The 18,663-nt window shown below is 29.4% G+C and overlaps 2 protein-coding genes across 2 annotated transcripts; one reads left to right on the top strand and one right to left on the bottom strand.

Annotated features, from left to right (window-relative positions):
* The first annotated feature begins 3,318 nt into the window (after window positions 1–3,318).
* On the top strand, window positions 3,319–8,616 carry LOC114195473 (switch-associated protein 70). The gene is made up of 10 exons (XM_028085959.1): window positions 3,319–3,446; window positions 3,544–3,651; window positions 3,896–3,957; window positions 4,055–4,138; window positions 4,244–4,275; window positions 4,383–4,464; window positions 4,967–5,195; window positions 7,003–7,230; window positions 7,369–7,661; window positions 8,017–8,616. The coding sequence occupies exons 1-10, from the start codon at window positions 3,435–3,437 to the stop codon at window positions 8,357–8,359; spliced, it is 1,473 nt and encodes a 490-aa protein (XP_027941760.1). The 5' UTR covers window positions 3,319–3,434; the 3' UTR covers window positions 8,360–8,616.
* A 3,342-nt stretch (window positions 8,617–11,958) lies between these two features.
* Window positions 11,959–14,495, bottom strand: LOC114193843 (transcription factor JUNGBRUNNEN 1). Its single transcript, XM_028083790.1, has 3 exons — window positions 14,169–14,495; window positions 13,617–13,915; window positions 11,959–12,490 (listed from the first exon to the last, which is right to left on the bottom strand). The coding sequence occupies exons 1-3, from the start codon at window positions 14,365–14,367 to the stop codon at window positions 12,104–12,106; spliced, it is 885 nt and encodes a 294-aa protein (XP_027939591.1). The 5' UTR covers window positions 14,368–14,495; the 3' UTR covers window positions 11,959–12,103.
* Between the last annotated feature and the right edge of the window lie 4,168 nt (window positions 14,496–18,663).

Raw genomic sequence — 18,663 nt, 5'->3', positions numbered from 1 at the left:
ACAAAATAAACCTTTATGAAAAATGTGCTTCAAATTACGAATTTTATTAGTTTTTTTGTTGTTGTTTAAACTTACATGGAAGCTGGGATACCTGGGTTAGATATCCTATAGTTATATTTTATTGAATTAAATATCTTTTTTATTTATTTCAAAATTAAAATTAGTTTCTCTTTAAATTTTTAGATCAATGTAATCATTCATTTCTATAAATATTATAAATATATGGATTTAATTTTTTTAACTTAATTTTATTAATTTATTTGACGTTTCAAACATTCAAAATAACTTATTGCCCTTTTCTGTACCGTCGTTCTTCTTAACGGGACACGCTTATCTAGAACCCTTACCTGGGACTCTTGCCATACCGCTTGTCAGGTTTTATAGATGGGGTTTCACTGGGGAGAACAACACTCTCAACCCAAAACCTTAAGGCAATGGGTTTATGGGTCTTTATTCTTATATAGTGCTTTACTTTCTCATTTCTGGTCAATGTGGGACTTAGACTCACACTTGGATTCCTAACATGCTCGCCATCGGGTCATCGCTGTCACGACACTGGCGCTGGTGATTGTCTCCATTAACACGAGTTCCTCTTTTTCTCTTTGATCTCTTTTCGCCCACACATCCTCACCACGGATGGCTTCTTCGTTCGCAACCAGAGATGTTGCCAACATCGGTGGAGCCCCTATGCCTCCAATTTAATTCAGTTTTTGTTGTTGTGGGTTATGGATGATTATGCCTCCAATTTAATTCAGTTTTTGTTGTTGTTGTGGGTTATGGATGATAATGCAGGACGAGTTTTACTAGTGATTATGAGTGAGAATGGACTATGTTGTAAGTGTAGTTGTCTTTGAGAGAGGAGGTGAGTGAATGTTGATTTTAGGATGAGTGTTTGATGGTGGTGAACCAAATGTAGGTGCTGAATGGAGGAATTAGTGAGAAGAGAGAATAAATGAGTGCTTTACCTATGTTCCCGTGGTTTGGACAAAAATCTTGTCATTTTTTTTTACGTATTTACTAACAACAAAAATTGTCAATAATAAGAATTTTAAATCAGTGGCAAATTTTATCGACAAAAAAATTTGTCGATAATTGAAATCTATGTTACCAACACACAAAGATAAATCTATCGGTAGTATACATTTCAAAATCAATTGGTAAATCTATCAGTGATTTCATTTTTTCGACAAATTTATTTCTATCGATAAAATTTTGTCGATAATTTCAATAATTTTTGTAGTGATACCACAATTTTTATCTTTCAACAATATAAGACAATAAATTTACAATGAAATTAGTTTCTTTTATTTTATAGACTTTGTCAAACATTATTCTTTTCTCCTAAATAACTTCACACGTAAAATTATTATATCTACACAAAAAAAATGACAAATGACGATCAAAACAAATATTTATGATCTCCACCAAAAGGAGTTTCATCAATAATAAATGGATACAACATGCAATAAAAAAAAAGTTTGCATGCGAGAGAAAACAAATTATTTTGTAAAAAAATAATAAATTATGAAACTCACCTAATACAGAAATTGATAATAAAATTTGGTAGAGTTCTTCGGATAAATCACTCTAACAGTGTCAAATCTTAAAAACGCAAAAGTTAAATTAACAATTTTGGAGAAACAAAGAAGCAATTAGAGAGAAAAAAAATTACATGATTTTTTCTAAAAATTGTAGTTTCTCGTATGTTAAATTTGTATTAATTAAGTCAGGTATCAATGAAGGTTATATAGACATTGTGTTCTTAATTAAGTAGACAAAAATATTGTTTAATAATGATCTTATTGTTTAAGTCACCTAAATTAAAATATGAAATTTTTTATCTATCTGAAATATTTATAAACGTAAGGATATTAAATGGAATGAACTTACCCATATATTTGATTTTGAATTTTTATTAGAGATAAAATCTCTTAATAAGATCATATGTTACTGTTTAGTAAAACATGATTAATACAAATATTTCAAAATATCTCAATTGATATTATTTATTGACTTACCATGATTCAATTTGTATATAGTTATTTTTATTTTAATATTTATTTTCATTTATTATATATGTACAAATATTTTGTATTTACATTTTTATACATGAACAAAATACCATTAACTAAAATATGTAAATATAATGATAATGAATCTTATCACACTGGTATAAATCTTTTAAGGAAGTACATTTAATTTATTTTTGTAATCCTTCACCATGTTCATTTTAGTCAAATGGAGTGTAAGAACATGAAAGCAAATTTAGACATCACAAAGCAATATTCCTCTTCAACCTTTCATTATGTTTCTTTGCTTATTTTTAAAAAATTAAAATAGTTTGTGCGTCTACAAGCTTACCATAGGAAAAAAAATAAAATTAATTAATGCATGAATTATTACTAAATTTGACAAAACTTAGGTAACCCTGACGAAAGAGAGGAGAGGAAAATTCGGACAATTTTGTAATTAATAATTATAAAAAAATGATAAAATATTATAGAAAAATATTTTTTTAGTGCATGAACTTAGCCTACTTTCTTACAATTTTTTTAATGTTTCTTTCTCCTCTCTGAAAGATATATTGTTTTAAATTGAAAAGAAATGAGTTTTTTTTTTTTTTTTTATAGATAAATTAATATAAACTCTCAAGCTCGACAACAACGAAAAAATTCTATAAAGAATATACTAATTTTGTCGTAAACGTTAAATTTTAATTTCAGAATTTCTAAAGTAAAAAATTCCATGAAGAATATACTAATTCTTGTTATAAACGTTAAACTTTAATTTCATAATTTCTACGAAGTTGCATACTCAATGTTTCAATCTCACACTTTTTCTTTTTTGTTATCTGTGCACTTCATCATATGTTTTATTTTTCGTCCCATTAGTGTGTATTTAGGTATAATTTTTGAAAATTTGGTTGAAATAGTTACTTAGTTCTTATAATATTTGTCCTGGCCCTCTTTGTTTGAAGTCACTATATTTATTTATGTTTTTTTATTCTTTAAATTTTTTTTGTTATAAATTACGAGAAAATCAGTAAACACAAAAATATCAGCACAAGACAAAGAGAAAAAAAAATTAAAAACAAAAATAAACACTCACAAAATGAAAAAAGTTATTTTGGGTTAACTATCTTATTGATAAAAAATTATGTGTATATATATATATATATATTATTGTAACTATTGTCATAAATCTAATTAATATATTTTATTTTAAAATTAATTAAGTACAAAAAAAATGTCAAGAAAGTGCACAACTGCAAGTCAGTGTGGCTAAGAACCTACCGGTCTTTCCCATTAATATATAGTTTAATTTTCAAAAATTAAAATCTCAATCAATATTCTAAAAACACTCAAAACGCAAATCTGGGGAACACCACCCAAAACCCTTGCGTTTGAGTTTCTTCCAACTCTTGATCTACGCTCATGGCTTCTCCGGTAACTCATGAATCGCCACCTTCTCTTTTCTATTTCTCATTGTGTTCGTGTTTCTCTGTTGCGTTTAATAACTCTGAGCTGAATTGCAATGACACAGCGAGCTGCAGAAACCACAGAGAATAGTTTGGAGAAGATCAAGCGTCAACTTGCATCCGCTTCCGGTAGAAACTTGTTGCAGGGACCACTTCTCAAGAGATCTGAAACCGTAATTCATGCACTTCCTTTATCTCAATACCTATTTATCATTTCTCGCTCCAATTTCACTTTATTTTCGCCTCTACTCTTCTCTTTTCCTGATTCCAATTGTTATTTCTTTCGCGCTGTTCTGATCATCTTGCAATTCCAATGCGTTCTGTTTTCTTGTTTGCTTTGTAATCGTTTAGATAGCAATTTTGTTTTTGTGACCATCTTTGTAGCCTTAATTGTGAAAACCGCTTTTGTGTTCACAGCTGAGAAAATGGAACGAGCGTTGGGTGATCTTGGACCCGACAACGGGGAAAATGGAATACAAGTATGTCTATGCATACTGGTTTCTCTTAATGCGAGAAAATGAAAATCACTTTGATTACTGAAGTTCTGTATTGTTTTGGATGTTTCCCCTGTTTTAGGATAAGACGAAACGAACCTTCTGTGAAAGGAACGATTATATTTGATGCCAATAGCACGATCACCGTATCTCCTGTGAATTTCCAGTAAGAACAGTGTTTTTAACATGTAGTTTCCAGATATGACATAAGTTTTGTTGGGTGGATTTTTTATACGCGATATGGTTGTTTATTTACTTCTGCATGTTACAGGGGGCTTCCAAAGTATGACGGTTGCTGCTTTTGTATCCTTTTTGTCATTTTTATGGCTTTTAGTGCTTCCAGTGAATTTGATAGCTGCTAACAGATTAATGAAAATCACTCTGCCTGGTACCTTAATTGCCTTCTTTAGATATTGGGACACCACAGAAAAAAGATTACTTCCTCTGTGCCGAAACTCCTGGTGCAGCTAGAGCATGGGTATCAACTTTACAGTAAGTTTTGCAATCCGACACTTTTTTTCTACCTTTGCTTATAAGTTATAATCAATGGAATATAACGTTAGCCTTTTTTTTATGTTATTTTGTATTGTTGAATGTATTAGTATGTATGTTATTTTATTTTTTGTATTTCAAAGCATGAGATTGTAAGATGTATAACTTATAAGAGGTGTGTAGCTTGCAAACAAATTACTGCACGCTTGAACCTAAATGTTCTAATACAACTGTGTAGTGGTTTACCATTAATTTGTTACTTGCAAAACTTTGTTTACTTCTGTCATTTTTAAAATTCATGTAATAATGCAGTCCTTCACAATTTTCTAAATCTTTTGAACAGTGTATTTTTATGTTCGTGGAAATATACATTTGCTTCGAAAGGGAGACCTGCCGAATACTAATGCCATGTCATAGTTCAGCTTTTATATCTGTGTTCCTCTTATTATTATTAATTATAATTATAGTTCTTAGTTTTAACTGTTTCCTCATCTGACGTTAGTGCAACTCAGTTGGTTTTAAAAGCCCATAAAGAAGCTGTGAATTCCTTAAGTGGGAATGGTTCTACAAAGTTAGGAACTGTTGCAACGGTTGTTGCTGCAGCCAATTCAACAGCCTTGGAATGCTCAAAAGAAATAGAAGCAGCAATGCAGATTTCATTGCGAAATGCTCTGGGAATGATGAATAATAGGACCACTGATGGTCCTATGGATGATTTAACAATCATGAAGGTATAATCTCGTTCTGGTTTATTCTGTCTTTCTGTGTTCAAATGTATAGTTCAGCATTCATGATGATGCAGCAGAGTTGTACTCTTGATATACCTTGATTTCAATCTCATCCACTATTGTGCCTCATCCACTATTGTGTAATTTCTTCTGAAAACCTGGCTCCAGTTGCACGTTCTCCCTCTTTGCTATTTCCTATTTTTTTTTGGTCACTGCAATTAATTCCAGATGTGACATCTTTGTACTTTCATGTTTCGTCCCCTTATTTTGTTTGATAAAAAGTATATTTAATTGCCCAAATTGCTCCCTGCATCTTGAAATCACCTCTAAGCTTCATTACTGATTGGAGATTTAAGAGAGGAATGATGCAAGTTAATTAATAACAAAAAACTTTAATGAGAAAAGCGAGCGGATGGAATCTCATTCTACATGATAGCAGCTAGGGTCTTACCCGTAAATCTCATTGCTATTATGAAAATTGAATTCCTAAAAAATGTAATATTGCTATTATGGAAACTTAAGTCCTAAAATTGAACCTTTTCTCCATATAGGTAACTCTCAATTTTGGTATTGTCCTGAAGGAAAAGTCTTCTCGACCTGTTCCCAATGTGAAATTGTTCTTGATTCAATCCCTTCTGCGATGTATTGTGAATGTACAGGAATAAAATTTCGGTCTGTTAGGTTAGAAATATATTTGCTTGGAAAAATAATGAGAAGACCACAAAAAATTTGTATTGACAATTAGACTAGTTATTTAGGGAAAGGGGATTGGTTATATAAATAATAGCTGGATGCAAGGGTAGAGTAGAGGGATCATTCTGAGTTGTTAGCATTTGTGAACGAGACATTGGGTTTTTTCTGTAAATAGGTGAAACTGAAACCCTTGGTAGGGGAATTCCTTTATCAATAACTAGTCTGTTCACTTCTTTCCTTCATCCATTCTATCTAAGTATCCATTGGCTCGCTCATTCATGGTTCCTAACACACCCACTGTGACAGCAAAACATTAAATGATTTTTTTTCTTGAAACTTTTGTTTTTTGGGAAGGAGTGTCATGTACAATGATCAAAAGTTAATTAAACCTTCATAAAGTAGCTAAAACTCTGGGGAAAAAAATGTTTTAGTACAACTCTTGGAAGGTGAAACGAAGTAATATAAAAAAGTACCTTTTTACCGAACCTTACCAAACCTTACCCAAATGCACCCTTAACTAGATGGTTTCTGGGTATAACCTTTTATAAAGAAAATTTATGAATTATGATTGTTTTATGATTTCAATTATTTGTCATACTTCTGTTATAATGCATTCAACAATGATTGTGCAAGATACACAATATGGTTGAAATGGGATTTTGATAAAGCTTCTTTTTATGCCATCCTCATGTATTAAACAGTAGTAACATGTCTTTCTTTTGTTGCAATATTGTTTTAAGATGGTTAAATTCCTCATTTAATTTGGGAGTTAGGGGAAGTATCCCATTTTTTATTACGGTTTTCTTGGCTAAATGACATTTGCAAACTCTTATTATTTTTTCACTTGCTTAGCAAAGAGGTAAAAGAAATGAAAGGATAAACTAACTTGGGGAATCTTTGTTTCTCTCATAGTATTATCAATTATTGGGGGGAGGAGTTGTAGTGGCCAAGATTTTGAAGAGGAAATGAGGACGGTGGATATAAATAGAAAAAGGATTTTTATTTTTTTTTAATTTGACAAGGACTGTTTGTATGTGGGTATTTGTTGTCTCTTGCGCCTTTATGGTTCTTTGTTGTTTTGGAGTTTTTGTTCTGAAGGTGCTACTCCACTCTACAGGAAACACTAAGAGTGAAGGATGAGGAGCTACAGAATTTGTCTAGAGACCTTCGGGCACGTGATTCAACTATTAAAGATATAGCAGATAAACTATCTGAGACTGCTGAAGCTGCTGAGGCTGCAGCTTCTGCTGCCTATACGATGGATGAGCATCGGAGAATTGCTTGTGCAGAAATTGAGCGTTTGAGTAAAGATTCTGAGAAGCAGCAAGAGTTGTTTACGCAGAAGGTATGCCAATTTGCTAGTTTAAGGCTGATTCTCGGTAAACTGCCTTGGACAATTAACCCTTATCTAATGCTATGTATATTACTTGCAATAGAGTTGTCTTGAATGTTCGTCTCATCTTTTTATTATTACTTTTTGAAGCTAAAAGAGTCTGAAGAAAAGGTGACGATCCTAAGCAAAGAAAAAGAACAATTAATCAGGCAGAGAGATGCTGCTATTCAGGAAGCAAATATGTGGCGCACCGAGTTGGCAAAAGCTAGAGAACATGATGTTATCTTGGAAGCAGCTGTAGTAAGAGCAGAAGAAAAAGTTAGGGTTGCAGAAGCAAATGCTGAAGCTAGGATAAGGGAGGCTGTTCAGAGAGAATCTGCAGCAACAAAAGAAAAGGAAGAGCTTCTAGCTTATGTGAATGTACTAAAAGCCCAACTTCAAAGGTAATCTTATTTGCTTTTGCCCTTAAATTCCATTTTCTTAAATTAGATTTGCTGACTACCTGACAAACGGAAAGTGTTTTGCCTTGGTGACTGGTTGATGGGTTTGAATAAAAAACCACTCTGTTTGACCCTCCTCCGTATCTTCACATAGCCAAGAGTGGCATATGTTAGTTTTTCTTTTCCTCTTTTCCCACCTAAACATAAAGATAGAGAAAGATACCTTGCGAAACTGCGAAAGAGAAGGAAACATTTGATGATTTGCTTGTATTTTATGGGTTGAATATGCGAATCAGTTATGAAATGTGACGCGTCATAAAACCAATGTTGGCTTAACAGATAGTTTTCTTTTCAACAGGCAACACATTGATACAACGCAAGTTTTTGAGAAGACAGAGTCATGCTCAGATACAAAGCATGTTGACCCCACAGAAGAGAATGTGGATAAAGCGTGCCTGAGTGTTTCTAGAGCTATGCCCGCCCCTGCAGAGAACGTGGTTCACATGGCAACAGATCAGGTGAACATTCAGCCGGTTGGAGACAATGAATGGAGTGATATTCAAGCAACGGAGGCAAGGATAGCTGACGTAAGGGAAGTAGCACCTGAAACTGATGGAAGCAGCTTGGATATTCCTGTTGTTAGCCAGCCAGGTACCAATCATCACCATGAACAAGGAGCTAACTCTTTCCATCAACCCTGATGTTATTCACAGGTATACAACATAGAGGAAATTTCAATTTAGGCAATGTAATTATACCATTTTGTTGGATGAGCATGTAAACCTTATTGTTTTCTTTTATCATTGCCTAATCAAACTGTGTGACATATGACCACCTGCCCGGAAAGTGAATACCTTTTTTATGATGTAAATGCAATGTAATACAACACGAAACTGACCGGTAAATCTTCTGTGATGTGTAAACATTTGATCAACAAATAGAGCCTTTTTTTTTCATCCACAATGAATAGAACACCTTAAACAAACGATTACAATCACTAAAACATTCTCGTCCATTGAGAAATTGGCTTAATTGTTGTACCAAGACCATAAATGCAATTTGAAGTAGGATTTGAGAGCGTGACGGAAGCAAGCTTTATGCTTTTATTCATCCTTTGCTTTGAAATATGTGATGCACTGTTATGAAATCAATGCTCCAGTAATGGAAAGAAAAATTTCGTGTAAAGCAAATATAACTACCAGAGCCAACACAATTAATGTTGTCTTGTTTGTAAACTAAATCAAAGGGACTCAAATCGGTCTACCGTTTTTTCAAATTAAAATACAAAAATAAATCTTGCTCTACAGCAAATGGCTGGTTATTATATAACCTAAAATAATTGTTAATAATTACGTTAAATACTGGACCTTCGGATATATAAAATAATGATTAATAATCTCGTTAAATGTTTGGAAAGAAAACAGAGAATTTTAGCGTATATAAACCAAACCAATGAACATTAAAGAGAAAGGGTAACAGATAAGATTGTTTTTTAGTATAGCACCTTCGAATTGACCTAAGTAAGCCCAAATGTTAACCTGGCCTAGTAGGAGGACGTGAGGTATACACAGAAGTCATGTTGAAGCAGTTACTTGGAAAATAAATACAAGAAAAACAGTCAATTCAATATATAGACATCTAGTGAGATATTTTTTCCCCACCTATACTGCACCATAAGTTACTTTTGGACTTGGATCATCTTTGAACAATTAGATTTTGGTTGTGGTAGAACACAGGTCAATTTCATTTTTCTACCCCACCCTAACTCACATTTTATGGTAAGTTTGGTTTTGGGGAAAGAAATAGAAATAATACAAAATAGAAAATAAGTTGAGAAAAGATAAGAAAAAAAAATCAAATCAAATATTTAATTAGTTGGTAAAGTAAAATGCAACTTTTTTAAAATTGTGTAATTTCATTAATTTGATAAAACATAAAATTATATGTTTTAAATCAATTACCCTGCTCTTCTATTTCAATAAAACTAGCAAATAATTTACTCTCTCCTTTTCTCTCTGTCAAACCGTCCTTACAATTTTACGCCTTTTTTTAGTATAATGTTTTAGGATAAATATTCTGAATGAAAGAATTTCTTACCAAAGTTTTTATTAATAAAAATATGAATTCAATATTAATTCTCACAATTATAAGTTTACTTTCTCATAAAAACTACTCTCAAATTTTAAGAAAGTCATATTCATAAAATTCATAGTAAATAACATTTTTATTGATAAATTTTGTAGAAACTTTTCTTTAACGTTGCTTATTTGTGTTAAGGAAGTATTGACCTGAATTGATGGGACTGCTAAACCGTTCACAACTTCACATCACTTCCCATTTCCAGTCCGAATATGTCGGAGCCTTGTTGAAGGGTGGGAAGTTGAGTTTTGGAACAGTACACATTTGAATCAAACTTGGATATTTTATTTATTTATCTTTGAATTTAGTAAACAAAAAGACGAAATATGATGGAAATTAGTATAACTTATCGTACCCGATTTCAATAATTTTTTTTCTTGATTTTTATTTCTAGAGAGATCTATGTCCTTAATCTTTAAAATTTAGGATAATTCAGTTTTAATCCCTCAAAAGTTTCAAAAAATATTATAGTTTTTAAATTTGGAAAATCAAAGTTTTATGATTAAATAGGTTTATAGATAACTTAAGTACTGTAGTTTCCAGTTTGGTTAAAAAAATTTAAGTTAATTTCACTTAAACTTTTATTTTAATTAAGTCTCAATTTAAAAAAAAAAATTCAATTATATTATTCACGCTAGTATCTTAAAAATCAAGTTTGAGACATTTTACTTGTCAATTTATTTTCTTATTATTTTGCTATCTTTTTCGCAATTTTTTTGTTTGTTTTCTATATGTAAGATATAATGATGTGACACATATTAGTATTATATATATATATATATATATATATATATATATATATATATATATATTTGATTAAATTGAGTTTTAATTTTAAAAAAAAATTAAGTAATGTTGTTTTTTTTAATCGGAGCAAATTTATGGTTTGTTATATTATATTTATATAAAATGAACTTTTATATTAAATATTTTTGAATTATATTTAAACCAATTTTAACTATATTATTCGATTCCATTTAAACTAATTAGTTTAATTTTAATCTTATAAAAAATATGAATTAATAATATACTAGTTTTAAATATTTAATTTTTTTAAAATGAAACTAAAATTTATTTAATAAATATAATAATATTTATATGATAAATAAAAAAATAATATTAAACTAAAAATAAATAAAATATAGAATAAATAATTGTCTGACTTAAAAATATTAAAATATAAAATGAAAATAATGCTTATATGAATAATAAATTTGGTTGGAGAAAAATAATAGTGTTCATGAAAAGAGTTAGGTCGAAGATCTCTCACGTCACAAGATTTACCACATGAGAAACAACAAAATAAAAATTGTCAATTTTTTTTAAACTATGAATTAACTAACAATCATATTTGTGTCTGCAAGTATTCGAGGATAAAATTGTGACGGATTGTTGATTCTAGCAAGTAGCGAGTATTTTAATACATACGGATCTAATACGAGTATTATATTATCTGTATTCGTAAATATCACTACCTGCAAAAAATTAAAACTAAAATTTATATATATTTTATTTTAAAAATTTATAAGACTTCCGTGAATATTTTTTAAATGAATATTTGATGAATAATTAGTGACTTTTTTTATTAAGGGTTGGGTTATTGATAGACACTGTCCTATCTAATTCAACATATTTTCATTAATAGCGATATTGATGTCATTTTAATAAACTAAAAAAACATTTAACTGAGTCAATTTTTTAAATATTAAAACTCAATTGAAACTAAAATATAATAAGAATCAAATTTAAACTTTCCGAGCAAGTACGAGACTAAAGAATAATTTGAGACTATAAAGTAATTAAGACGGTTATATTTATAGACTAAAGCAGTTTTGAAGAAAACCTTTTAGTATTTTTTTTTTCTTTTAAAAACCGTATTTTTTCTTTAAAAATTTGAGATGTGAAAATGAAATTTTTGATTTTAAAAATAAAAACTGAATATGTTTCAAATTTAAAGAAATAAAATTAAACTCTTCTTTTCAATTAATTCCAGATAAATTAAATTTTTAATTCGGGAAAAAGTAAAAAATATCTGTTCCTTTCTATCAGGTTGAATGAAACTTTTATTTATTTTTGGATGGAATATTTAAAAGATAACAGGACAAACAAATAAAATGGTCCCCGAATAAAGGTATAGATAAAAATAAAATAAAGGTAGCAATAGATAACCAAAGAAAAAGCTAATATATATTGTGTCAAACTAAGTTGTCACGAAAAAAAAGAATAGAGTGAGAGGTATATATATAAGAAATATGTATATATGTCACTATGTTATAAGTGGTTTAAGCATGGAAATGAAAATGGTATCAAAATGTATTAAACTCTTTACAGTGATGAGAAAGGCTGGATGGATCAACAGCAAACTGAACCACAGAAGTGAGATCATCCCAATTGTCATGAGGCAATTCCAGATTCTGATGATGGTTCCAAAAACTGGAGTAAGAAAAGGTTGTGGGAGGCTGTTGTTCAACATGTCCAAAAACTGGTTTCATCATCATTTGGTTTTGCTGAAGGAGCAGTGATGATGGTGAGTTTGTGAAAGTCAAGCATGGCTTGCTGGTGTCAGATTCTAAACTGCATGTTTTGGAACTTGAAGACTTCGTGATTGGTGCTGTGTTTGAGTCTTTCAAATTTGGTGTGTACCGCTTGTAAGATGGGACTCGTTTGAATATTCGACATAGCGTCCACACTTCCTGCCAAACCAAACACAACCACACATTAAATCCCTCAATAACATGTTCAAAATATATATAATTTGATATAAAATTGATGATTTCACATTAATTAAAAATATGATAAAAATTTATAAATAGATGAGTGTAAAAAGTCTAATTTTTAAAAAATAAAAATTAATAAAGAAAAAAAAAATAGTCCATGTGTCTTAATCTATAAGTAATTAGTTCTTCCTTTTGGGTCCAAGAAAGGTGCTTGAGACTTTAGAAAAAGAATAGAGATACAATTGTTTGTTTGTGATCTTCTTGAATATGAACATGTTTCGAATCCGAATCTCAGAAACTTGTGGTGGTTTGACTATGTTATCTCACAATTGTCTTTTTCCTACGGTTCTAGATGGTTTATTAATTTAACATTTTATCAAACTTCTTTTCATTACCACATAAACAAGAAACATGAGACGCATTCTTCTAAGATCAGAACATATTATATTGACTTTTACACCACTTTCCTTCCTTTATTCCACTTTATTTCAAATTAATTCTAGTTTTACATGATTAATGCTTTATTAAATAATTCTTTTGAACTATCTTCATATGTTAGGAATACAGGAGTGAATAATTAAAGAGATAAACAATGATCTCAGAAAAAAGGTATACAATATTTTTCATATAATTTAAAGTATTTCTTAATCTATTATGAAAACCTTAGCGATATCACGGTGTAAAATGGGACGGTAATATCGATTTTCTCAAAAAGTTTTAGTTTGACTAATGTGCTCACATTTCAATAAAATATTATATATTTTCTTTCTAATTTGTTCTCAGATTAGCACTATTCTATCTGTCATAGTCAAAAAATAATGCATTTATGGAAAGTATCAGATTATTTTAATAAAACTAATATTCCTAAAATAGTATATTTGCCTATTTTTTTAATTTGTATTAAAATATAATATAATTAAAATAAACTACACTAATTAAATTTCATCCTTTTTTTTCCCACTATTACCAAGATATCTAAATACATGCAATGCAAAAAAAAAAAGTGAGAATTGAATGTTTCTAAAACAATGAACAAATTGTGATTATGGTGTGATGAAGACAGTAAAATATTTGTAAGAGTGACATAGCATAATTGACTTACAGCTTCTTGAATGTCATTAGGTTGTGTGTTAGTGGTGGATTTTCCATTGGGTGGAAGACGAAACTCATGCATCATCCAATCAGTTTTGGTGCCTTTTCCAGCACTTCCACGGTAATACACCAATGATTTCTTCAACCCAATGCATTCATGAGGTTCTTTAACACAGTATATTGGTTTATCAATCCCTGTGGCTTTCCAAAACCCAGAACCTGTTACTCTGTTAGGCCTTATACTGTTTCTGTACTTTCTCCCTCTTATGCAGAAGAAGTACCACTCCTTCTCCCCCACAGAACTTGCTTCTTCATACACCAATCACCACCACCACACAAAAACACAACTTCAGATTAGAAACCACCAACAATTAGTCAAACACAATAACCATATCAAATCATAAAATCATATTATCAAACACCTTGCAAGCACTGTAATTATGCAGAACTGTAACCAAACTCATGAAATTCATCTGCTGCATCAGATGCAAAAAACAGTTTTTCACTTCAGTAATGAATACCATGTATGATATTGGATAAATGAAGAGGAGGGTGAACTTACTTGGAAGATCCCATGGATCATATTTGTAGATGTCAATCTGTTTGATGAGTTCAATTCTGAGAGGCTTCTTCTCCACCTTTCGCCTCAGATAAAACCCCACAAGCTCTTCGTCTGTCGGATGGAATCTGAACCCTGGAAGCACAACTTCATCTTCTTTCTTCTCATCTTCATCGGAGTTATGTAACTTGGCCACATCCATTGTTGATCTCTGTAACACTTCAAACTTGGGAACCTTCTTCCTTCTTAATCTTTTGCCTATGTTCCTCCTTTTCGTGTACTTATATTAATTTCTGTCACCTCGGTGTGTAAATTGAATATTAGCTTCTGCAGTCAAGTCAAATATTTCCATTAGACAGTGTGTGGATGTCATCAAAATAAAATTGAAGCTTACAAGTTTTTTAACACAGCACACATGCTAATTTTGTAAATAAAATAATATTTTCAAACTAAAGATATTTTTAATATCTAATCTCTTTATAAAATTATTAGAATTTTTTCACTATAATTGTAAAATAACATTTCTTTCACGAATACTGCATTATTCCCTCAGAAAAAAAAAATTACACTATTTTTTAATATTAATATTATGGTGCTTGATTTAGTCCCACATCGAATTTACTTGTTACTAATATAACCTAACTTGCATTGTTCTTTAGATCTACTTTGTTAATTCCAATAATATCAGAAATCAAATCAATGCATAGGAAATGAATGCGTTGTCATACTATATAGAATTCAGACTATTTCACATCACTTCTTTTACTGGATCTTATGGAGCCTGTTGATGCAGAATAAAATCGAGTCTGATCATAGAAAAGATTCTCTTCTATTTTGGTATATAAAATATTTGATGTAAAACTTATACACAGAAACAAAACATTTTATAAGGTAGTGGTGGATGTATACATACACATTCTACAACAAAGACCTATTAAGTTATTTTTGAAAGAAAAATGTTGAATATTTTCACAATAAAATCCAATAACTATTCGCTAATGAATGATACAATAAATCAAATAAATAACAAATTTTACTGTAATAGGTTTTGTATAATTATAAAATCATGAAATTAATTTTAAAACTAAAATAAGATACGTATTCATTTATATATTATAAGATGATTTTTATATCTAAACCACCCCAACTATCATCTCTCCTAAATCCAACCATGCGTCATCAATTTGTTTAAGCTTTGAAAAATCGGGTTCTTTAACATTTTTTTTATCATAAGGTTTTTAATTAAAAATGATATCATAATTATTTTTGTATGATTTTGTAGCATTAAGTTAATGGTGTGCAATTTGAGCGAAGGTCAATGAATGTTAGCTTGAAGGGCAGCAAGAGAGTAAAGTCTATGAGAGTGGGCACAACTTTGACTATGATATATGCATAACAGGTACTTGCAATTAAACAACGGAAAAGGTCAAACCAGATTTCAAAGTCATTATTTGTCTCTACAGAATTTTCGAAAGCTAACTTTAACAATTAGATTATTGGTGCTTGGAATTATCATCCACCAACGTCAATTTCCACTTCTATTTTCTAAATATCTTCCAAAATCTTGTTACTTCTTCCTTTTCAAAACACATTTTCTCCTTTTTTTTGTCATCAATAATACATACGTGACAATACATGAGATCACTCCCAGAGAATCGAAGACTATAGTTATTCTTTTTTGTTTTTTTGTTTTCTTTTAAGCCTCTGATTTAGGTATATACTTTTTTTTATCAATAATATAATATTTTATATTAACTCAAAACCCCCCATAATTCAATCAACCAACAAATTTTAATAACAAATTAATTAAACATACCCTAATTTATGTCACATCTTTATATATAAATTAACTCACGGTTTGTGACTCAAAAAAAAAAATCATATATTCTCATAGGTTCTATGGTGACTGATATATCCAAAGTTATCAGAGAGATCAAATTGATTTGCAAGTTGCAAACAATTGAAAGAAAGGTACCACTTTGTGTGTTTTTGTCCTTGAAAGTACAACCTACCCCAATGGAGAAAAAAAAGAAGAAGCATCTGAAAGTGACAAAGAAGATTAGTAGTAGATAGATTTTGTGTTCTAAAACATTTGGAATCAAAGATTTCACAATTGTGGATGCTTCTCAAACAAACAATTAACTAGTCCTATGATGTTTCAAGATATAAAATACTTGACGTGAACGATATATTAATAAGTAAAACAAATAAAAACGGACTAAGATAACCTAATTCTATTTTTGATAATACAAATTAAAACAAAATATAAGTTATCTTATTTAAATATGTGGATTACTGGGTTAAAATCTCCGTACACAAATAAAAATAAAAATGATTAAAGAAAAGTACGGCACAATTTTCGTATCAAAATAAACAAAAGAATTAAATTTTTAGACTAATCTAAATAAAACACTACTGGGCATGGGCCACCAGCCCACTTAAAGCCCAATTTTTAGTAGGCAAAAGTACGATGATGGGTTAATAATATTATTTTCACGCGCTTATGACAACAGTGAAGCTTACTTGTGTCCGAAGGAGGATTTTTATAAAATTTTTAATTTTATATAAGAACTAAATTATGAATTAATTTCATTATTTGATTATATATAATGCACGAGACTGACTCGTGGTCAATTCTTCAAAGAAATTTCTTAACTTTGTAATATTATCTATCACGTGACCACGTCAATAGTTTATATTGTAAAATATTTTTTAAAAAGAAACTTTTAAATAATGAATTGAAAATTCAAATTTCCATTTCTCGTGTTTCTTTTTTTCCTTATTTATTTGAATAAGGAAATTTCAATATCTAATTTGATGATTTCACAACAATTGAAAATAGAAGCGGTCAGATTATTACGCGGTCTCGTCTCGTGTTCTTAGAACAAAGAGGAATCCAAACTAAAATTTATTTATTTTTAAATATATTGTATCTAATTTTTTATTAAAAAAATATTGATATAATGATAATAATGTAAAAAAAATGCCATTAAAAGTCACCTCAATCAAATATTTTTAATGCTGGTCATTAATATAATTTTTTATTATTTATTATTTTTAGTTTATAGTTTTAATACACTTTGAAATGTATAAAAAGTAAATTTTAGATCATTAAGTTTTGGTTTCTATTAGAAGGTACTTTAAATTTCACTTAATTTCAAAAAATAAGACTTTAAATTAGAATTTTGATATTATATTAAGAAATAAATTTTAAATTTTTTTTAATTTCACAAAATTAGTTTGTAAGATAAAATTTGTACAATTTATATATTTTGAAATGATCTTTCGATATAAAAACTTTACAATATCGATTTTTGAATTTTTATACAAAAATAAATTATTATAATTCTGAAGTTGGAATCTCTAACAATTTTTGTTCATATTTTTTTAATATGATACTACAGCAAGATAAAAAATATTTCTTTTTAAATTAAAATATAGTCAAATTAAGACATTTGATAGTAGTACTTTCTTTAGACTCAAATATAATAAAAAAAGATTAATATTTAGTTTAGATTTTGATTCAACTTTTAAAAAATAAGGGTTAAGTATGTTTTTAGTCTTTGAATTTTGACCAAAAACTGGAATTCATTTTTGGTCGAAATTTTGATAAATTTTGGTCTCTAAACTTTAAGAATGAATGAATATAATCTTTTTAACCTAATTTTGTTAACTTTTTTTTAGGTTTCGAACGCATTTCTCAGTAAATATTAAGTCATGAATGTGTTAAACGGCGTAAACAACTCCAATATTAACATGAAACATATTCCACATGTTGAAAAAAGTCAACGTAATTGGATTAAAAAGAATTATATTTATTCATTTTTTAAGTTTAAGAACCAAAATTTATCAAAGTTTCGACCAGGGAAGAATTTTAATTTTTAACCAAAGTTCATGGATTAAAAACATACTTAACCCAAAAAATAAAACAAAATGATTAATACATCAATGTGAGTGGGCAGATATGATCTTTCTAATCAATCAAAACCATATTTGGTTCCTAAATTAGGTAGTTAAGTAGGAAACCATAATGTGTCAAGTTGCAAGTTATAGTTGATCCTTATCTTAATGGACCAAAATTTTGAAATACTTTTAGGTCTTAGGAATCACAGTTTTTGCTATAATAACTGCGAAAATTACTGCAAATATTCAACTTTTTTCTCCTAATTCAGTGCTAAATTTGGTAAATTATACCAATATCATGCGTATTTGCCTACCCATGAGACTTTTTCACCAGATTATACATGCACTCTCATGGTTTAAGAAAATTTCACTTCAAATCCCCTTTTTAATCTTATACTTGTTGGTCATACATAAATATTTTACAAATAATCAAAGAAAAATAATTATATTGGAGAACAAGAGTAAAGTCAATTAAAATATAAATTTCAATTCTAACTCAATTTTAAAAAATTAACTTAGTGAAGTTTATGTTTATTTATAACATATTAAAAATGAATTTTAAAATTAATTAAAATTATATATTAGTGATGATACC

The sequence above is a fragment of the Vigna unguiculata genome, chromosome 8 (genome assembly GCF_004118075.2).
Source record: "Vigna unguiculata cultivar IT97K-499-35 chromosome 8, ASM411807v1, whole genome shotgun sequence".
NCBI lineage: Eukaryota > Viridiplantae > Streptophyta > Magnoliopsida > Fabales > Fabaceae > Vigna > Vigna unguiculata.
The sequence above is the reverse complement of the archived record's forward strand: the minus strand, read 5'-3'. Positions and strand labels throughout refer to the sequence as shown.